Raw genomic sequence first — 13,472 nt, 5'->3', positions numbered from 1 at the left:
AGTGCTTTGAGAGGTGCTGTGACCTTCAGTGTGGGAACAGACCTTCTCTTCCTTCCATTTGATCTTCTGTGAGTATTCCTCTTTGGCTGAACCCCACTGGAATCCAAGGGGCAAGGTCTACCTCCTGGACACAGATCTGGGTGGAAAAGAGTAGAGAGTTGATGTGGAAAGACAAACAGCATAAAAGGCATCTATCAATATTATTTATCTTTATATCCCTAGTGTGCAAAACATGGTAAGACTGCCTGGTACAAAGTAGGAGATGAATAAATTTTTATTGAATTGAATCCAGTTCTTTGTTTTATCCTACAGTGCTTGAAACCTAACCTGGAACTACCGCCAACCTCATTCAAGCCCAATAATCCAGCATAAAATTGCTGGTCTGCAAGGAACTTCCTTTATCCAGTAGAAAAGGTATTTGGGTTCCTTTCTGAGGGCAGATTAAGAAGTGGCTCTTTGGGGACTTCACTGGTGGCGCAGTGGTTAAGAATCCACCTGCCAATGCAAGGGACATCAGGGCCTTCCAAAAGAAACAACTTCTGTGTGCTACCTGTATGACTCTCAGTTTCCACAACTGAAAGAGAACCGTGATAATAGCTACCCACTACTCAAGTCTCAGGCACAAATGTTACCTCCTCAGCTTCCTAGGATATCATATAAAAAAAGAGGAGTAACACCCCAGGTTACTCTCTAGCCCACTAATGTCTTGTTTATTTTTTCTCATTGTAGTTATTACTTTTTTTCTTTCTTTCTCTCTGTCTTTCGCTGCGCCGGGTCTTAGTTGCAACACGCAGGATCTTCATTGCGGCACGCGGGGTCTTTTTTAGTTGCGCATTCGGGATCTAGTTCCCTGACCAGGGATCAAACTGGGGCCCCCTGCATTGGGAGCATGGAGTCTTAACCACTGGACCACCAGGGAGGTCCCTGCAGTTATTACTTTTTAACTGTAACTCATTTATTGTTTGCTTGTAGATTGTTGGTCTTCTCCCCAAAAATACTTGCTCCTTGTAAGCAAAGACCTTGTCCCTGTTGTTCATGGCTCTATTTTAAGCACCTGGAAGGGTGCCTGGGCCATGGTGGTTGTGCGATATTTGTTGATGAATGAATGAATAATGCCAATTAACAACCTCAGGCCGTGGAGAATATTAAATGAGATGACAATGAAATGCACCTGGCACAAAGTAGCACTCTAAATCTAGGTTTCTTTCCTCTTTATCCTCCCTCACCTCCTGTATCCAATCCTTCAGCAAGCAAGCCAGCTTAACCTCAGCCTCAAAACCTACACTGAATTCTCAGCTTCATTCATCTCTACCACTCTAGTCAAGCCACCCTCACCTCTCACCTGGACTACAAGTAACAGCCTCCTAGCTGATCTTCCTGCTTGCTCCACTTGCTCCTGTTTCTCTCAAACCCCCATCCATTCTCTACAGCCGGGAAGATCTTTTAGAAACACAATTCAGATCATGTCATGACCCAACTTACTTAGTAACATAATCAACAGCTTTCTAGGTACTTAGAATTAGTCCAAACTACTCTACATGGCCTGGCCCCTGCCATCCTCTTAAATTTCATCTGCTTTAGGCTAACTGGCTTTCTCTCTCTCTCTCTTTTCTGGATTTTAACAAATTTATTTCCACCCTAGCGCCATAGCACTGATGGATTCTTCTGTCTGAATCTTTTGCTAGCTGGCTCCTTACTGTCATTCAGACTTGAGCTTAAATGGGGCTTCTTTTGAAAGGAAGTGTCACTGATCTAAACTGGTTATTTCTTATCACACTGCTCTATATAGCACTTAATACTATCTAATACTTACTTGTTTAAGTTTGTTTCTTCCCAACTAGGTTTTAAGCTTTGTGAGTTCAGAGACCTTATCTGTCATGTTCTTCGCTCTATCTTCAAAAATAGAGAAATGCCTAAAACATATAGTATACGCTTAATAATATTTGTTGAATAAATAAAACACTGTGATAATGATGACAGCTAAACCTCAGAGGACTTGGCCACAAATTCTAACAATTTTCCCAGGAATAAGATTTGCAGTTCCGAAGTTAAATCCTGGAAGACTGTGGAAACCCGACAATAAATATCTGGGGCTGAAGTCTGCGGGAATCGGAGGGAATATATTGCAACTTTGGCCTTTTTTTCCCTACCCAAGGACGCCGGAGACCTTGCAAAAAGGAGGCCTAGAATCTTTTGACCAGAAATTCCAGCCCAGCCACAACGGATATTATCCATCCATGATTCTTTGCAGCCGCTTTTACTAGGTTGCAAAGGCGCAAACACCTCTAGGACCCCGGGTTCCTTTCTGTTTCTTTATGAATGAACCGGGTCTAGTCTGCGCACGCGCAGCTCCTAGTTCTCCCGCTCCACGTGAGGCCCGCCCTTTGCTTCTGCCAACGGCCCCGCCCCTATCGTTTCTAGTGGACCAATGGCGAGCGGCCTGGGGGGCGGAGCCCTGAGCAGCGCGGCAGTGTAGTTCCCCGGTCGGCCGGCTCCCTCGCCTTAGACTCGCTGTGTTGTGATCACGTGGCCAGCTCCGGGCGCGGCGCTTGTTTTGGTTTCCCTCTATCTTGCCCCTGGCAGCTTCAGGGTGAGCGGCTTTCCTGTGCCGGTTGCTACACCTGCCTGCACTCGACTTTCTCTTCTTGGGGCTCTCTCAGCCCCAAGTTCTGCAAGCCCCTTGGGGCCGGCTCCTGCCATGCCGTTAGTTCGCTACAGGAAGGTGGTCATCCTCGGATACCGCTCCGTAGGTGAGTCTCGGTCTTGGGGAGAGCACGGATGCACCGCGGCTTTTTGGCCAGAGGAGGCGCACTGCCGCGGGTACGCGACCCAGGGAGGAATGGTGGCATCCTTAGAACCAGCTTGTAGAGCGAGGATTGAAAGGTTGGAGTTGGAAAGGGTGGGGTGGTGGTAGTGTGGAAGGCTGCAGGAAGCTGGAGCATGTAAGAGTTAACGTGGGCTTTACTGCTGGATCACCGCGGTGGTCCTCAGCGTTACTCTGGGGGGTGGAGGCGGGGTCAGGATTTGATGGCGGGGGCGCGGTCTGGGTGGGGCAAGTCTCAGGTGTCCGGTGCAGGACTGACTGGGTCCTAAGGAATCCTGGATCTTCCCAGGGGTGGGGTGGGGTGGGGAAAGGCGGCGGGAAAGGCTTCCTGCGGCGCTACTGTATGCATCCGGTGGCCGAGGTGCAGAGACCCAGGGCGAAAAGAGGGTGAAGGTAGCCTAAGGGAAAGCATTGCATGGGGCATTCCCAGGCTATGATGCTAATTTGGGGTCCCCTTTAGTCCAGGGCCACAGCCCGAAAGGACAGAGGATGTGAATATGGATGGGTGATTTGGATAAAATTACCTCTGCTTCCCACAGGGAAGACATCTTTAGCACATCAATTTGTGGAGGGCGAGTTCCTGGAAGGCTATGATCCTACTGTGGAGAATAGTGAGTAGACTTCTCCCCTAGGGATTGGGTAGGGAAGGCTTGGGTGCCCCATCCAAGTCCATAGTTTGGGATTTTCCTGGTGCCAGAGGGATGATTTAATTAGACATTAAATCTAATCTCCCCTAGCAATCCTGTTCTGAGTGGAGCTAGAGTGTGGATTTTCCAAGATACTGAGTCCAGGATGGTGTATATGTAGACAATAAGAAGCCTAACATTGTCTCTCCAGTTTCCTGGAGAGCTCTCTAGACCTGGCCCATCTATGACAATATATAGGGGCACAGATTGCTAGTCCTACAAGGCACCTCACAGTCAAGTTTTCTTTTCTTTTCAGCTTACAGCAAGATAGTGACTCTTGGCAAAGATGAGTTTCACCTACACCTGGTGGACACAGCAGGGCAGGTACCAGTTTGGGGTAGGGTATCTAAATGTGGCAGTTCAGTCCTGGGAGATGAAGTCTGGTAGCCTCTGAGGCTCATCTGTAAAGCAGGATTAAAAGAAAAGCATTTTAGCAGCATTTCAGTGCGCAGTGCTGATTGGAGCTACTCTATTAATACTTGTTGAATAGAAGTGACTGGAGTAGGGAGTGCCACAGGGAGGGTCCCCAGGATACAGCCCACCAACCTTGGCCATCTGAGTGCTGTGGATCTAGGTATTGATGTTTCTATTTCTTGTCAGGATGAGTACAGCATTCTGCCCTATTCATTCATCATTGGGGTCCATGGTTATGTGCTTGTGTATTCTGTCACCTCTCTGCATAGGTAAGTGACCAAGGTTGTGAGTGGGGGACTTGGGAGGATCTGAGGGCTGTCCCAGGATAAAGTTATAGATTCATTTCTTGTGTTTAAAGTTTCCAAGTCATTGAGAGTCTGTACCAAAAGCTACATGAAGGCCACGGGAAAACCCGGTATGTGGCTCTGGGGGAATAAAGACATAGTGTGGACCCGAGGGGAGAGGGAGGACAGAGGGGAGTATTGATCCAAATTAAGGAGAAAGTCAGGACATAGATCCTGTCTGGTTTGATGGGGAGTTGTCCAGCTCTGATGTGAAGGAGGTTGGGGTCCATGGGGAACAGAGGGGATCCTGTAGTAACTGCTGTTTCCTCCCAGGCTGCCAGTGGTGCTGGTGGGGAACAAGGCAGATCTCTCTCCAGACAGGTATGGAAATCTCTGTAGCTTAAGGCGAAGGAAAGTGAGCTGGACTAGGAATGAGCCAGGCTCTTGTCGTGGCTCTGCCACTGATTTGAACCAGTCATTTTACCTCTTCATTTCTAACTTGAAGGGTAAGACAAAACAACCCTTCTGTTTCAAAAACTATCATTTCATATTTCAAGCCTCAGTCCTAGGCTCCTATAAAGATTTTGCAGAGAACATGGGGCCATTGCTGTCCTTCATTTTCATGTCCCAAATTTGCTTCTAGGGAGGTCCAGGCTGTCGAGGGGAAGAAGCTGGCAGAGTCCTGGGGTGCGACATTTATGGAGTCATCTGCTCGAGATAAGCAGGTGCTGGGCCTGAAGATTAGGAAGGTGGTGGGGGTAGCAGTGTTATGGCACTGCTTGGTGGTGGGGATGGTGAGGGAATGGGGTATTCACCTCAGAGTTGGGTGGTATTGGCAGTGAACTAAACAATTTTTTTTTGCCCTGAATCCTTAACCCTTGCAGCTGACTCAAGGCATCTTCACCAAAGTCATCCAGGAGATTGCTCGGGTAGAGAATTCATATGGGCAAGAGCGCCGCTGCCATCTCATGTGAGCCCTTGAGCATGGGGTAGCTGCCTTGATTCTGCCCCTGGCACTTGCCAGGCTCCAGTGGGGGCTTGGGGGGGCAGGCCCTCAGGACTTCACGGGTTTGTTTGGTTGCCAGCTGTGTCCCTGGCCCTCTGGGCACACAGTGTGGTACCCTCATGTTTGCACACTTACCCGGGCTCCAGTGGCCTGGTTCTCGATGTTTACAAAGAGGCAAGGATGTCTCATGGGCACTGTCCTCTAGCTCTGTTTTTGCTAAATAAATGAATTTTTATAACCTATGGAGTTGGGATATGAGTCCTGGGCATTGTTTATTCAGGACCCAGTCTCCTATGTAGGTTTTGGGTGTTGGCTGGGTGAGGGGAGCTGGGGACTCCTGAAGTGGAGCTGGCTCCCTGGAGTGACAATGTATATATGCAAATAAACTGATTAATCTTTTTGTAGTTGACTTCTCTGTATCTGGGGAGAGCTCAGGGCCAATATCTCCTTTTCTAAGGAGTGATGACTATGGCCTTTGGTAGAGAATCAGGGTTAACTCTTTCCTCCTACCTTGTTCCTATTCCTTACCCCTCACTCATTCAGGACCATTACCCTAAGACTTACTACTTGTCTTTCCCATCTTTCTTTTCAACTCTTCTCCTATACAGGTAACCTATTGACTGCCACTCCCATCCAAATTTGTAGGCTCTCACAATCCCCTTAACTACAGAAACACCACCCTCTAGTGGCCAGCTGCCACATGCTGACCTAGCTTCCCTTGCGGGGCCTTGGCATTTGCTGGAACTCAGAGAGGATAGGGTTTGGGTGGAGGAAGAAAGACCCTTGTTCCTAATGATGTAAGAATTGTGAAGTAGTGTGAAGGCAGGGACTAAAGTGTTATGATGATTTCAGCTTTATGAGAGTTGAATAAAGTAAGAAATAATGCCCCTGGTCAATCCCCACTCCCCGCTCTCCATCTCCCCAAGTGCCTTCCATTAAAATGGATGTTCTTTGCTCCTTTCATACCTTTCACACCTTTGGAGTTGTGCTACCTTTCTTAGGTGTCAAAGGCTATTGCTTCTGCTCTTTCTTATTGACCCGCCAGCTCGGTAGGAGGATGAGTTTGGCTAGGAAAATTTGGTCCTACCTGCCTCTACCCCCCACCCCTCCCCAGCAGCCCTAGGGCCTAACTGGCCTAATACCTCCTCCAAGGACTTATAAGGGTTACCTGAATGGTATCCTTCACAGGAAGGGCATAGAGTTCTCCTGCCAGCTGGGGATGCACTCCTGCCAACTCTGTCAATGCACTTAGTTGGGGAAAATGGACAAAATTTAGGTGTGATTTTTAGCTGTGACCTTGTTATTGCCTGGCTCCAGGCTAGCTGGGCTTACAGTTGGGGATGACGGTTTGTCATGCTGGTTTTCAAAAGTCCTGCCAGCTGCTTTTGCATCTCTGATCTAGACTCTAAAAAGAAAGAAAGGCTGCAGTAAGGAGCATATTCCAAAGAGCAATCTCTCGGGGGCTTAGGAGTCTCTTTAGGGTTGTAAACACCCTCTCTCCCTACACTAAAATTAGGTCCTTTTGTATATCTGACTTGGAATTCTCATTAAGGGTACCTACACTCCTGCTGTTATTTCCATGAGGTCTGAGATAGATTAACAAATGTCTGAGGTTTTCTAGAAGTGTATCAAACAATCTCAAGGCCTGATAGTAGTAAAGAATAGCGGTTAATGGCTGGGTTAAAAGAGTTACTCTTCCACTTAGCTGTGTGACCTTGGGCAGACACTTAACCTCTCTGAGCCTCTGAACCTCTCTCAGTTTCTCATTTATGAAGTGTAGTTAAACCTTCCTCATAGGACTGATGTGAGAATTAAACTGAAGTGATTTATGAAATGCTTAGCATAGGTCCTCATACATAATAAACCCTTAAGAAATAGTGGCTATTGTGTTATTTGAGGTCTTTCTGGTGAGGGTCTGCCTCTGCCTCTGGGTGCAGAGTAGGGAGAGGCCTTCCATTTTCCAACTTCTGACTCTTGGTGAACTTATTCCACTATAGCTGGGACAGGTGTGGGGTCACTGCTGGACTTTTTTGCTGAAATAGACCTGAATGGTCAGTGAAGAGCATATGTCAGTGTGTGGCTAGCACAGGACATATCTGATCCCTCCTATGACTCTGGCCAGTAGGGATTTAGGTCTCCTGCACTATCCAATATGAAAGCCACAAGTCACATATTACTATTTAATTTAGTTTTAAAATTAACTAAAATTAAAAGTTCCTCAGTTGCACCACCTACATTTCAAAGTGCTCAATAGCTACGTGTGGCTAAACCATATTAGATAGTGTATAGTGCATTTCTATCATTGCAGAAAGTTCTATTGGACAGCACTGTAAACCCTTTCCCACAAAACCAGCCCTGCACCTGATTTGCCTGCCTCTTTCTCCACATCTTAAAAATAATAATAATAATAAAATAAATACATATATATGAATACACACACATATCCCAGGAAAAACATGGCCATTGTTTTGCATCATGCATGGCTCAACTTCTCACTTCATGTGGTTTGTTGAGCAATTTTACCTATTTCAGTCTCAATCTTTTCACCTGTAATATGGACATAATTACACGTAATTCATAACGAGGGTGAAGAATAACTAAGAGTATATAAAGTATCTAGCACATTTGTTAATTTTTCTCCTCCTGTCCATCCCGTGGATAGAGTTAATGCAGAGAAGTCATTTCCAATCCCTTCTCATCCAGACTAATGGGGGGTGGGGTGCCTGCATGCTGGGATCTTGTCTAGAATAACAGTACTCCGGCCAGGTAGCAGCAAGGCTGCAAGTTACATGCTCTCTAAAAAGGGGTTACATGTTTACTAAAAAGGGGGACACAGGCCCTGAAGATTAGGAAAGAAGGACTGGGGCTGGGGGTGGGAGCACCCGGCAAAGGAGGGGAAACTCTACATTTATGTTTTGATGGGGGAGGTGATTGTGGGGGCACTAACAGTCCTCTTTCCTCTCGAGGGGATTTGAGAGCCAGAAGGAACGACTAGGGACTCGTTCCGTTTTTCTTCAGGCCCCCGAACGTGGCAGGAACCCACCCTTTGCAGCGCCAGGCGCCGTGCCTCACTTTCTCCATTTGCGGACTCCAGTTCCCAGGATGCAGAGCAGCGGCCAACCTCCTGGCTCTTCTTCCATCCCCCTCCCGGGAAATACTGCTGCTGGTCAAGGCAAGGGGCAGCTGGAGTTTCAGGGGCCGATAACTCCAGGGAAACGGAATTAGAAAGTGCCCGGAGTCCTAGTTTTACTAGCCGGGCGGTAAAGGAGGCAGTTCTAGGGCCGGGGCGAAGAGAAGGGGGGCTTCTTTCCCACGTGTCTGCACAGCGGCTGGCCCGGCGCAGTCGGGGTTAACCCGTGGCGGAGGGATCCCTCAGCGTGTGCGTAGAACTGCAAAGTCACAGCCTTTCCTCCGAGAGGGCCGGATCCCTCCGCCGCTCCGCTCCAACACAAAATAGGGCCGCGTCTTCTCCTTTCTCCCCCTTCTGGAGTGGGGTTCACCAGGCAAAAGGGCCACCCGGATCTCGCGCCGGAGGCTTCCTGAATCTCCACGACCATTGCCGAGATCTCGGGCCAGGAAATAGCCCCTTCGCAGGAACCACCCTACCGGCCGAACAGGAGGCGGAGGGGGGGGAGGCGGAGCGGCGCCGCGCTGCACTACTTTCCTCTCCGGTTGCAAATGGCTGCCTCGTTCCCCACTTTCCGCTCAGTTTCCTGACCCCCCGGCGCCGGGAGCCGGGGTTGGGCCATGCACCTCTAAGCCCCCCGCGATCGCAGCCAGCCGGGGGTCGAGGGGGTGCCGCCGATCAGAGCCGGCCAGGCCGGGGGCGGGGCAGCTCCTGAGGCCAGAGGGGAAGGGAGGCGAGCGCAGGGCCTGGAGCGGCCGGAGGGGAGCGGGCAGAGGGCTCGCACCGCCCGCCCCTTCCTCTTCCTCGCCCACCTACCCTCCTCCCTTCCCCGGGGGGAGCAGAAGGTGGGGGGCTCGAAGCCGCCGAGGGCGAGCGCTTGGGGTCGAGGAGCCCGGCGCTGGGGTGTGTGTCAGGTTCAGCTTCGCGGCCCCGCCGGCTCCGTGTCGCCGTAGCTCGCGCGGCCCCGGGGCGCCGGCCCGAGCGGGGAGAGGGGCTCGGCGCTCCTGCGAGGGTCTCACGTTCCATCCGGGCCCGGCGCAGGGCGGCGCGGCATTCCTTCCGGGCTGCTGGGGAGGCGCCTCGACGTTCCATCTGGAGAGCCTCGACGTTCCGCCCGAGCCCGGTGCGGGCGGCCGGGGCGCTGGCCCGGCCCTAGGACTGAGAGGCCGCCCGGCGACGCGGATGCGGATCCTGCTCGCCCAAGATCAAAGCCACCGGTGCTCTCTTTGTGTCCGCTCGGGATTCGCCGCCCAGGGGCTGTCCATGGAAACCTAAACTGCTGGAACCCGAGGCAGAGAACCTTTCTTTGGCTTCTTGCTTTTTTTGGGCGGGGGAGGGTGGCCACTCCGACCTGGATTTACCGTTCTTGGCCCCCCTAAGCCCCCCCGTGCGGGGGGCGGCTGTGATCGCTCTGGCGGTTGGAGGTCGGGGAGCGGCCCGGGCTCTGGCCATGTTCTCGGATGAGGATTTCTGGATCGCCCTGTGAAGAGGTGAGTGAAGTCCGCCCGGCCAGGGCCCAGAAAGGGTTGGACTGGGGGCATAGCCAGATGGACTGTCTTGGCCGGAGCTGGCCTGTAGGTTGGAGAAAGGGGTGCCAGAGCTGAAGAGGGTTCCTTTGGCAGGGTCTGTCAAGGGAACCCGAGCCAGTCGCCAGAGCACAACCGAGGCCTGGTGTCCTGGGGTGTGCCTCTTTAAAGACTGGGGGGTTCAGGGAACCACGGGAGTTTGGGAACCTGGCCAGAAAGCCTCTCTGCCTGTTTATTTTTGTGTTGGGGGGAGCTCTACCAAACTAGGACCCAAGCCCTGATGCCAGCACCAATCCCAGTCAGCTGCTTCTCCTTCAGGGTTCCTTGTGGGCCTTGGGAATAGAACAACTTGGGAGCGGGGGTAGGGTGGCACTGCCAGGTCCGATTTACTGCCAGGTTGGACTTTAAGGTTGCTCTTGCCCATCCGGGCACCCAGAGCAGTCTTTGGGAGACTCAGGGAACCCTAGATCCTTCACTAGGCCTTATTTCACTGTGCAAAGGGGAGAGTGTGTGGAAACTGACCATTGTGATGAAGGGGTGGCCGGGGCAAGAAGGAGGCGGGGCTGGGGGCAGCTGTGGCCTTGCTGTTCAACTTTCAACTACCCCTGCCTGGCAGAGTGACCCCAGCGAGGCCTAGTGCTGTCTTAGCCTGCTTTGCCTCCCCTCCTCTCCGGATGGACATAATCTCTAGGGGATTATAGAGGAGGCCTTTGAGATTTGCTCCCTGCGAATGTGGGCTGCAAAAAAATGGCTTTTGTCTCCCGCTTTCTCTGGGCCTGGTGTGGAGAGCTGGTTGCCCATAAGTCCCTGGCCAATCTTGCAGGCCCCTCCCAGACCTCTCCAACCTTTTTCAATCAGGGAATGTTAACTGGTCCTCTGATCCTGTCCCAACTCTGCAGAATAGGGGGGCCTATATCTCTTTGGAGGAGAAGTGACTTGATCAGAGCTGTGTCTGCTGAAGCCAGTGTTTTCAGCCCTGGCAGGAGGTGTTGGGGAGAAGTGGTGTGTATGTGACTGCATGAAGGGTGCAGCATGAGCCTCATGCCTCTGACCCTGGGCTGGGACAGCCCCTCTCACAGCTGTCATGCTGCCCAGCAGGGATTTGGCTGGTGTATTTTGCTCCCTCACTCTACTCCCTCCACCATACATAGGCTAGACCTCTTTGAGCCTGGTCTTGGAAAGGAGAAAATAGGGGTTTGCCCTTGAAAGATTTCTGGGTGGTAATCCTGAGGTGAGAGGTGGCACAGGGGTGCCGGAATGAGGCTAGCTGTCGCCCATGCTGTCTGCCCTTGCCTCCTGTGGAGGGCCTCTCCTGTTGTCTGTCCCTGAAGAACTTCCTTAGGAGAGACCTCTCCTTGTTAGCTGTGGCTGACCCTAGCATGACCCAGGGGGTAGTCCGGAGGGTCTACAGGGCCACTGTTGCCATTTGGATTCTTCCCTGGAGGGCCAACCCAAAATGGGGGTGGGGAGAGGTGTGGTTTGAGTCTCAGGCTGGGAACCAGGAAGTCCTGAGTCCTACAGAAGAGCTGTTCACTCAAGGGCCTGCTTCAGCCTTTCACCTCTCCAAGCCTCCATTTCCCCTTTGGCTGGGAAAATGGAGTTGAAGCTTTTGGTCTGGGATGGAGGCAGGGAGGAAAGTGGGTTGAGATGAATCCCTGCTTTTTTCCTTGCTGTTCTGGGCCTCTTCGGCCTAGGATTAAGGGGACCCACCACAGTTTTACTCCCTAGATCTGTATTTCTCTGGGATCCCTAGTTCCCCTGAGGAAGCCTGGCCAGGCATTACCCCAGTTTAGATCCAGGGGAAAAAACCCTTGGTGTGGATGTGTGGTTTCTGGCCGTGAATGATGGGACAGGGGAACCTATGGTCTTTATTTGTTTAGATCTGTTTAAGGAGGGGCCTGACAACTGGCACTCAGCATTGGGGTGCAGGCGCTAGACTGCAGGGTAGTGAAATGGGTCTTCTTGCAAGTGCCTCTAGATTCTTTTTCCTCAGCTTGGAGGACACGCAACCCTTTGCTTATCTCTCATCTTCCATGGTGCCATGAATGAGGCTGCAGCTTTGGAGGATGTTGGTACTGTTTCCCAAGGCTAGACGAAGGTGGTTTCTGTAGCTCCCCAAGCAGTGCCAGCACCAGCTTGAGAGGGCTGCGCTTGGGGGAGGGCGGAGGAATTTGTCCCTCTGGCCTTGTGTGAGGCAGTCCTCCTCCCACCCACTGTACTATCACTGTTGCATTTCATTTCTTGCTGTTTGTGACTCCTTTAGCCTTAACTTTGAGAGCACAACAGTTGGAAGATCTTGGCGGCATTTAGTGGTAAGGTACAGCAAAAGTTGCACACATTTAGGAAACTTTGAAGCCTTCTGGGTGTGGTCAGGCCTTGAATGACTGAATGGTAAGAGGAGCCTGGCTGGTGCCCTGGCCTCCAACCCCTAATTCACATAGGAGGCTTCTAGGTGGCCCCTTGGAGTTCCAGAGCAGCTTTTCTGTGGGCTGGCTAGATGACCACCCTGCTTTCCTTTCAGGTGTGATTGTGTGGGTGGCAGGTTTGGGAAAGAGGTGATCTGGGAATAGAGGTAACAGGTATCAGGTGATATTTCACTTTCCCAATCTAGTAGAATCTAATAGTGTGAGAGGAAAAAAGTGAAATAAAATTTCCCTTCCTGTGACATGTTACATGAGGCCCACTGCCAGTCTCTGGAAATGGAGTGTTAGCTCAGGGAAAGAGGACTGATAATGTGGTTCTTAGGTAATTGATTTATGGATCCTGGGCACCTTTGAGGGTTCCCCCCCTGTCTCATCTGCCCCAGTCACTCAACCCCAAGTGGCTGACTGGGGTATTTGGTTTGGGAAGAGAGGCTTGTCCTTACTAAGGTTGGTGTGGTCCCTCTGGTTAAACAAGAGGAGTGGAGAAGGTGAGAGATACAGTTCTCAAACTTTTATTTAGAGTTTTGTTTTAGGGATTCCCCTCTACCTTCTGTAGGAAAACTATGCTCTGTTTCTCTGCTTAAGCCCCTACTCTTCCCACTAAGAGCTGTTTACACCTGTCCTTTTCTCCCTTCTTCTATAGGACCTCTTTCCTCTTCCTCAGCTCTGTAATTCTTATTCTTTACTTCTCTCTTTTTTGTACTGTGTTTAGTTTTATCTGAGGTTTAGGAAAATATACCCAAAGGCGTGGGTCTTGACCTTCTTAGGTATAACTTTAATATGTTTCATTTGGCTCTGGGATAGGCAGGCATATCTTAGAAGAGGGGACCGTTACCCGCCACCCCCATAGTGTGTGTGGAAACCCTGCTTGACGGAAGAGGAAGGAAGCTACTTTGCTCTGTCCTGCCCTGTTTAGAACAGCTCCAAGTGGTGGTGTGCTTCCTGAGACTACAACTCCCAGCATGCCTAGCCTCAGGCCTGGCTACACATGCTCAGTAACTCTTAAGGCCCACTTCTGTTAACTACTAGGGACATCTGAGGAGGAAGGGCTGTTGGCGTTGCTAAGGGCAACGACCTGAGGCCTTCAGGCTGGGTGAGATCCTGAGCTCAGTCATGGCAGGGGCCAGGGGGTGGGCCTGAGCTGGATTTAGATGGGCAGTGGGTGGAAATTGGGGAGTTTCT

The 13,472-nt window shown here is 51.0% G+C and overlaps 2 protein-coding genes and 1 long non-coding RNA gene across 14 annotated transcripts in view; 2 read left to right on the top strand and 1 right to left on the bottom strand.

The window, feature by feature from the left end:
• The first annotated feature begins 144 nt into the window (after nt 1-144).
• Nucleotides 145-6,383, top strand: RHEBL1 (RHEB like 1). 4 transcript variants are annotated; one of them, XM_082352551.1, is made up of 8 exons: nt 145-2,750; nt 3,364-3,435; nt 3,767-3,834; nt 4,111-4,193; nt 4,283-4,339; nt 4,542-4,589; nt 4,852-4,933; nt 5,093-6,242. In XM_082352551.1, exons 1-8 carry the CDS (start codon nt 2,699-2,701, stop codon nt 5,180-5,182), a joined length of 552 nt encoding a protein of 183 aa, XP_082208677.1. In that variant the 5' UTR covers nt 145-2,698; the 3' UTR covers nt 5,183-6,242. The 4 variants fall into 4 exon arrangements, with proteins under 4 accessions (XP_082208677.1, XP_082208678.1, XP_082208675.1 ...); XM_082352552.1 differs by lacking the exon at nt 4,283-4,339 and having other exon boundaries at nt 5,093-6,383; XM_082352549.1 differs by lacking the exon at nt 5,093-6,242 and having other exon boundaries at nt 4,542-4,930.
• Nucleotides 3,447-8,345, bottom strand: LOC309610121. The gene is made up of 3 exons (XR_014233726.1): nt 8,258-8,345; nt 6,383-6,619; nt 3,447-3,911 (listed from the first exon to the last, which is right to left on the bottom strand). It is a non-coding gene; the product is annotated as an uncharacterized lncRNA (long non-coding RNA).
• The window catches only part of KMT2D (lysine methyltransferase 2D), a 42,126-nt gene continuing 35,306 nt past the window's right edge, over nt 6,653-13,472 (top strand). For 6 of the 9 annotated variants that reach the window (XM_082352324.1, XM_082352329.1, XM_082352325.1 and 3 more), the window contains exon 1: nt 6,656-9,831. The gene's annotated coding sequence lies outside the window, so the exon portion shown is untranslated. Of the gene's footprint in view, nt 9,832-13,472 lie in introns of all 9 variants that reach the window. The other 3 variants (XM_082352327.1, XM_082352330.1, XM_082352323.1) reach the window with 2 other exon arrangements.

This window comes from Balaenoptera borealis (assembly GCF_965194805.1).
Source record: "Balaenoptera borealis genome assembly, chromosome: 13".
NCBI lineage: Eukaryota > Metazoa > Chordata > Mammalia > Artiodactyla > Balaenopteridae > Balaenoptera > Balaenoptera borealis.
The sequence above is the reverse complement of the archived record's forward strand: the minus strand, read 5'-3'. Positions and strand labels throughout refer to the sequence as shown.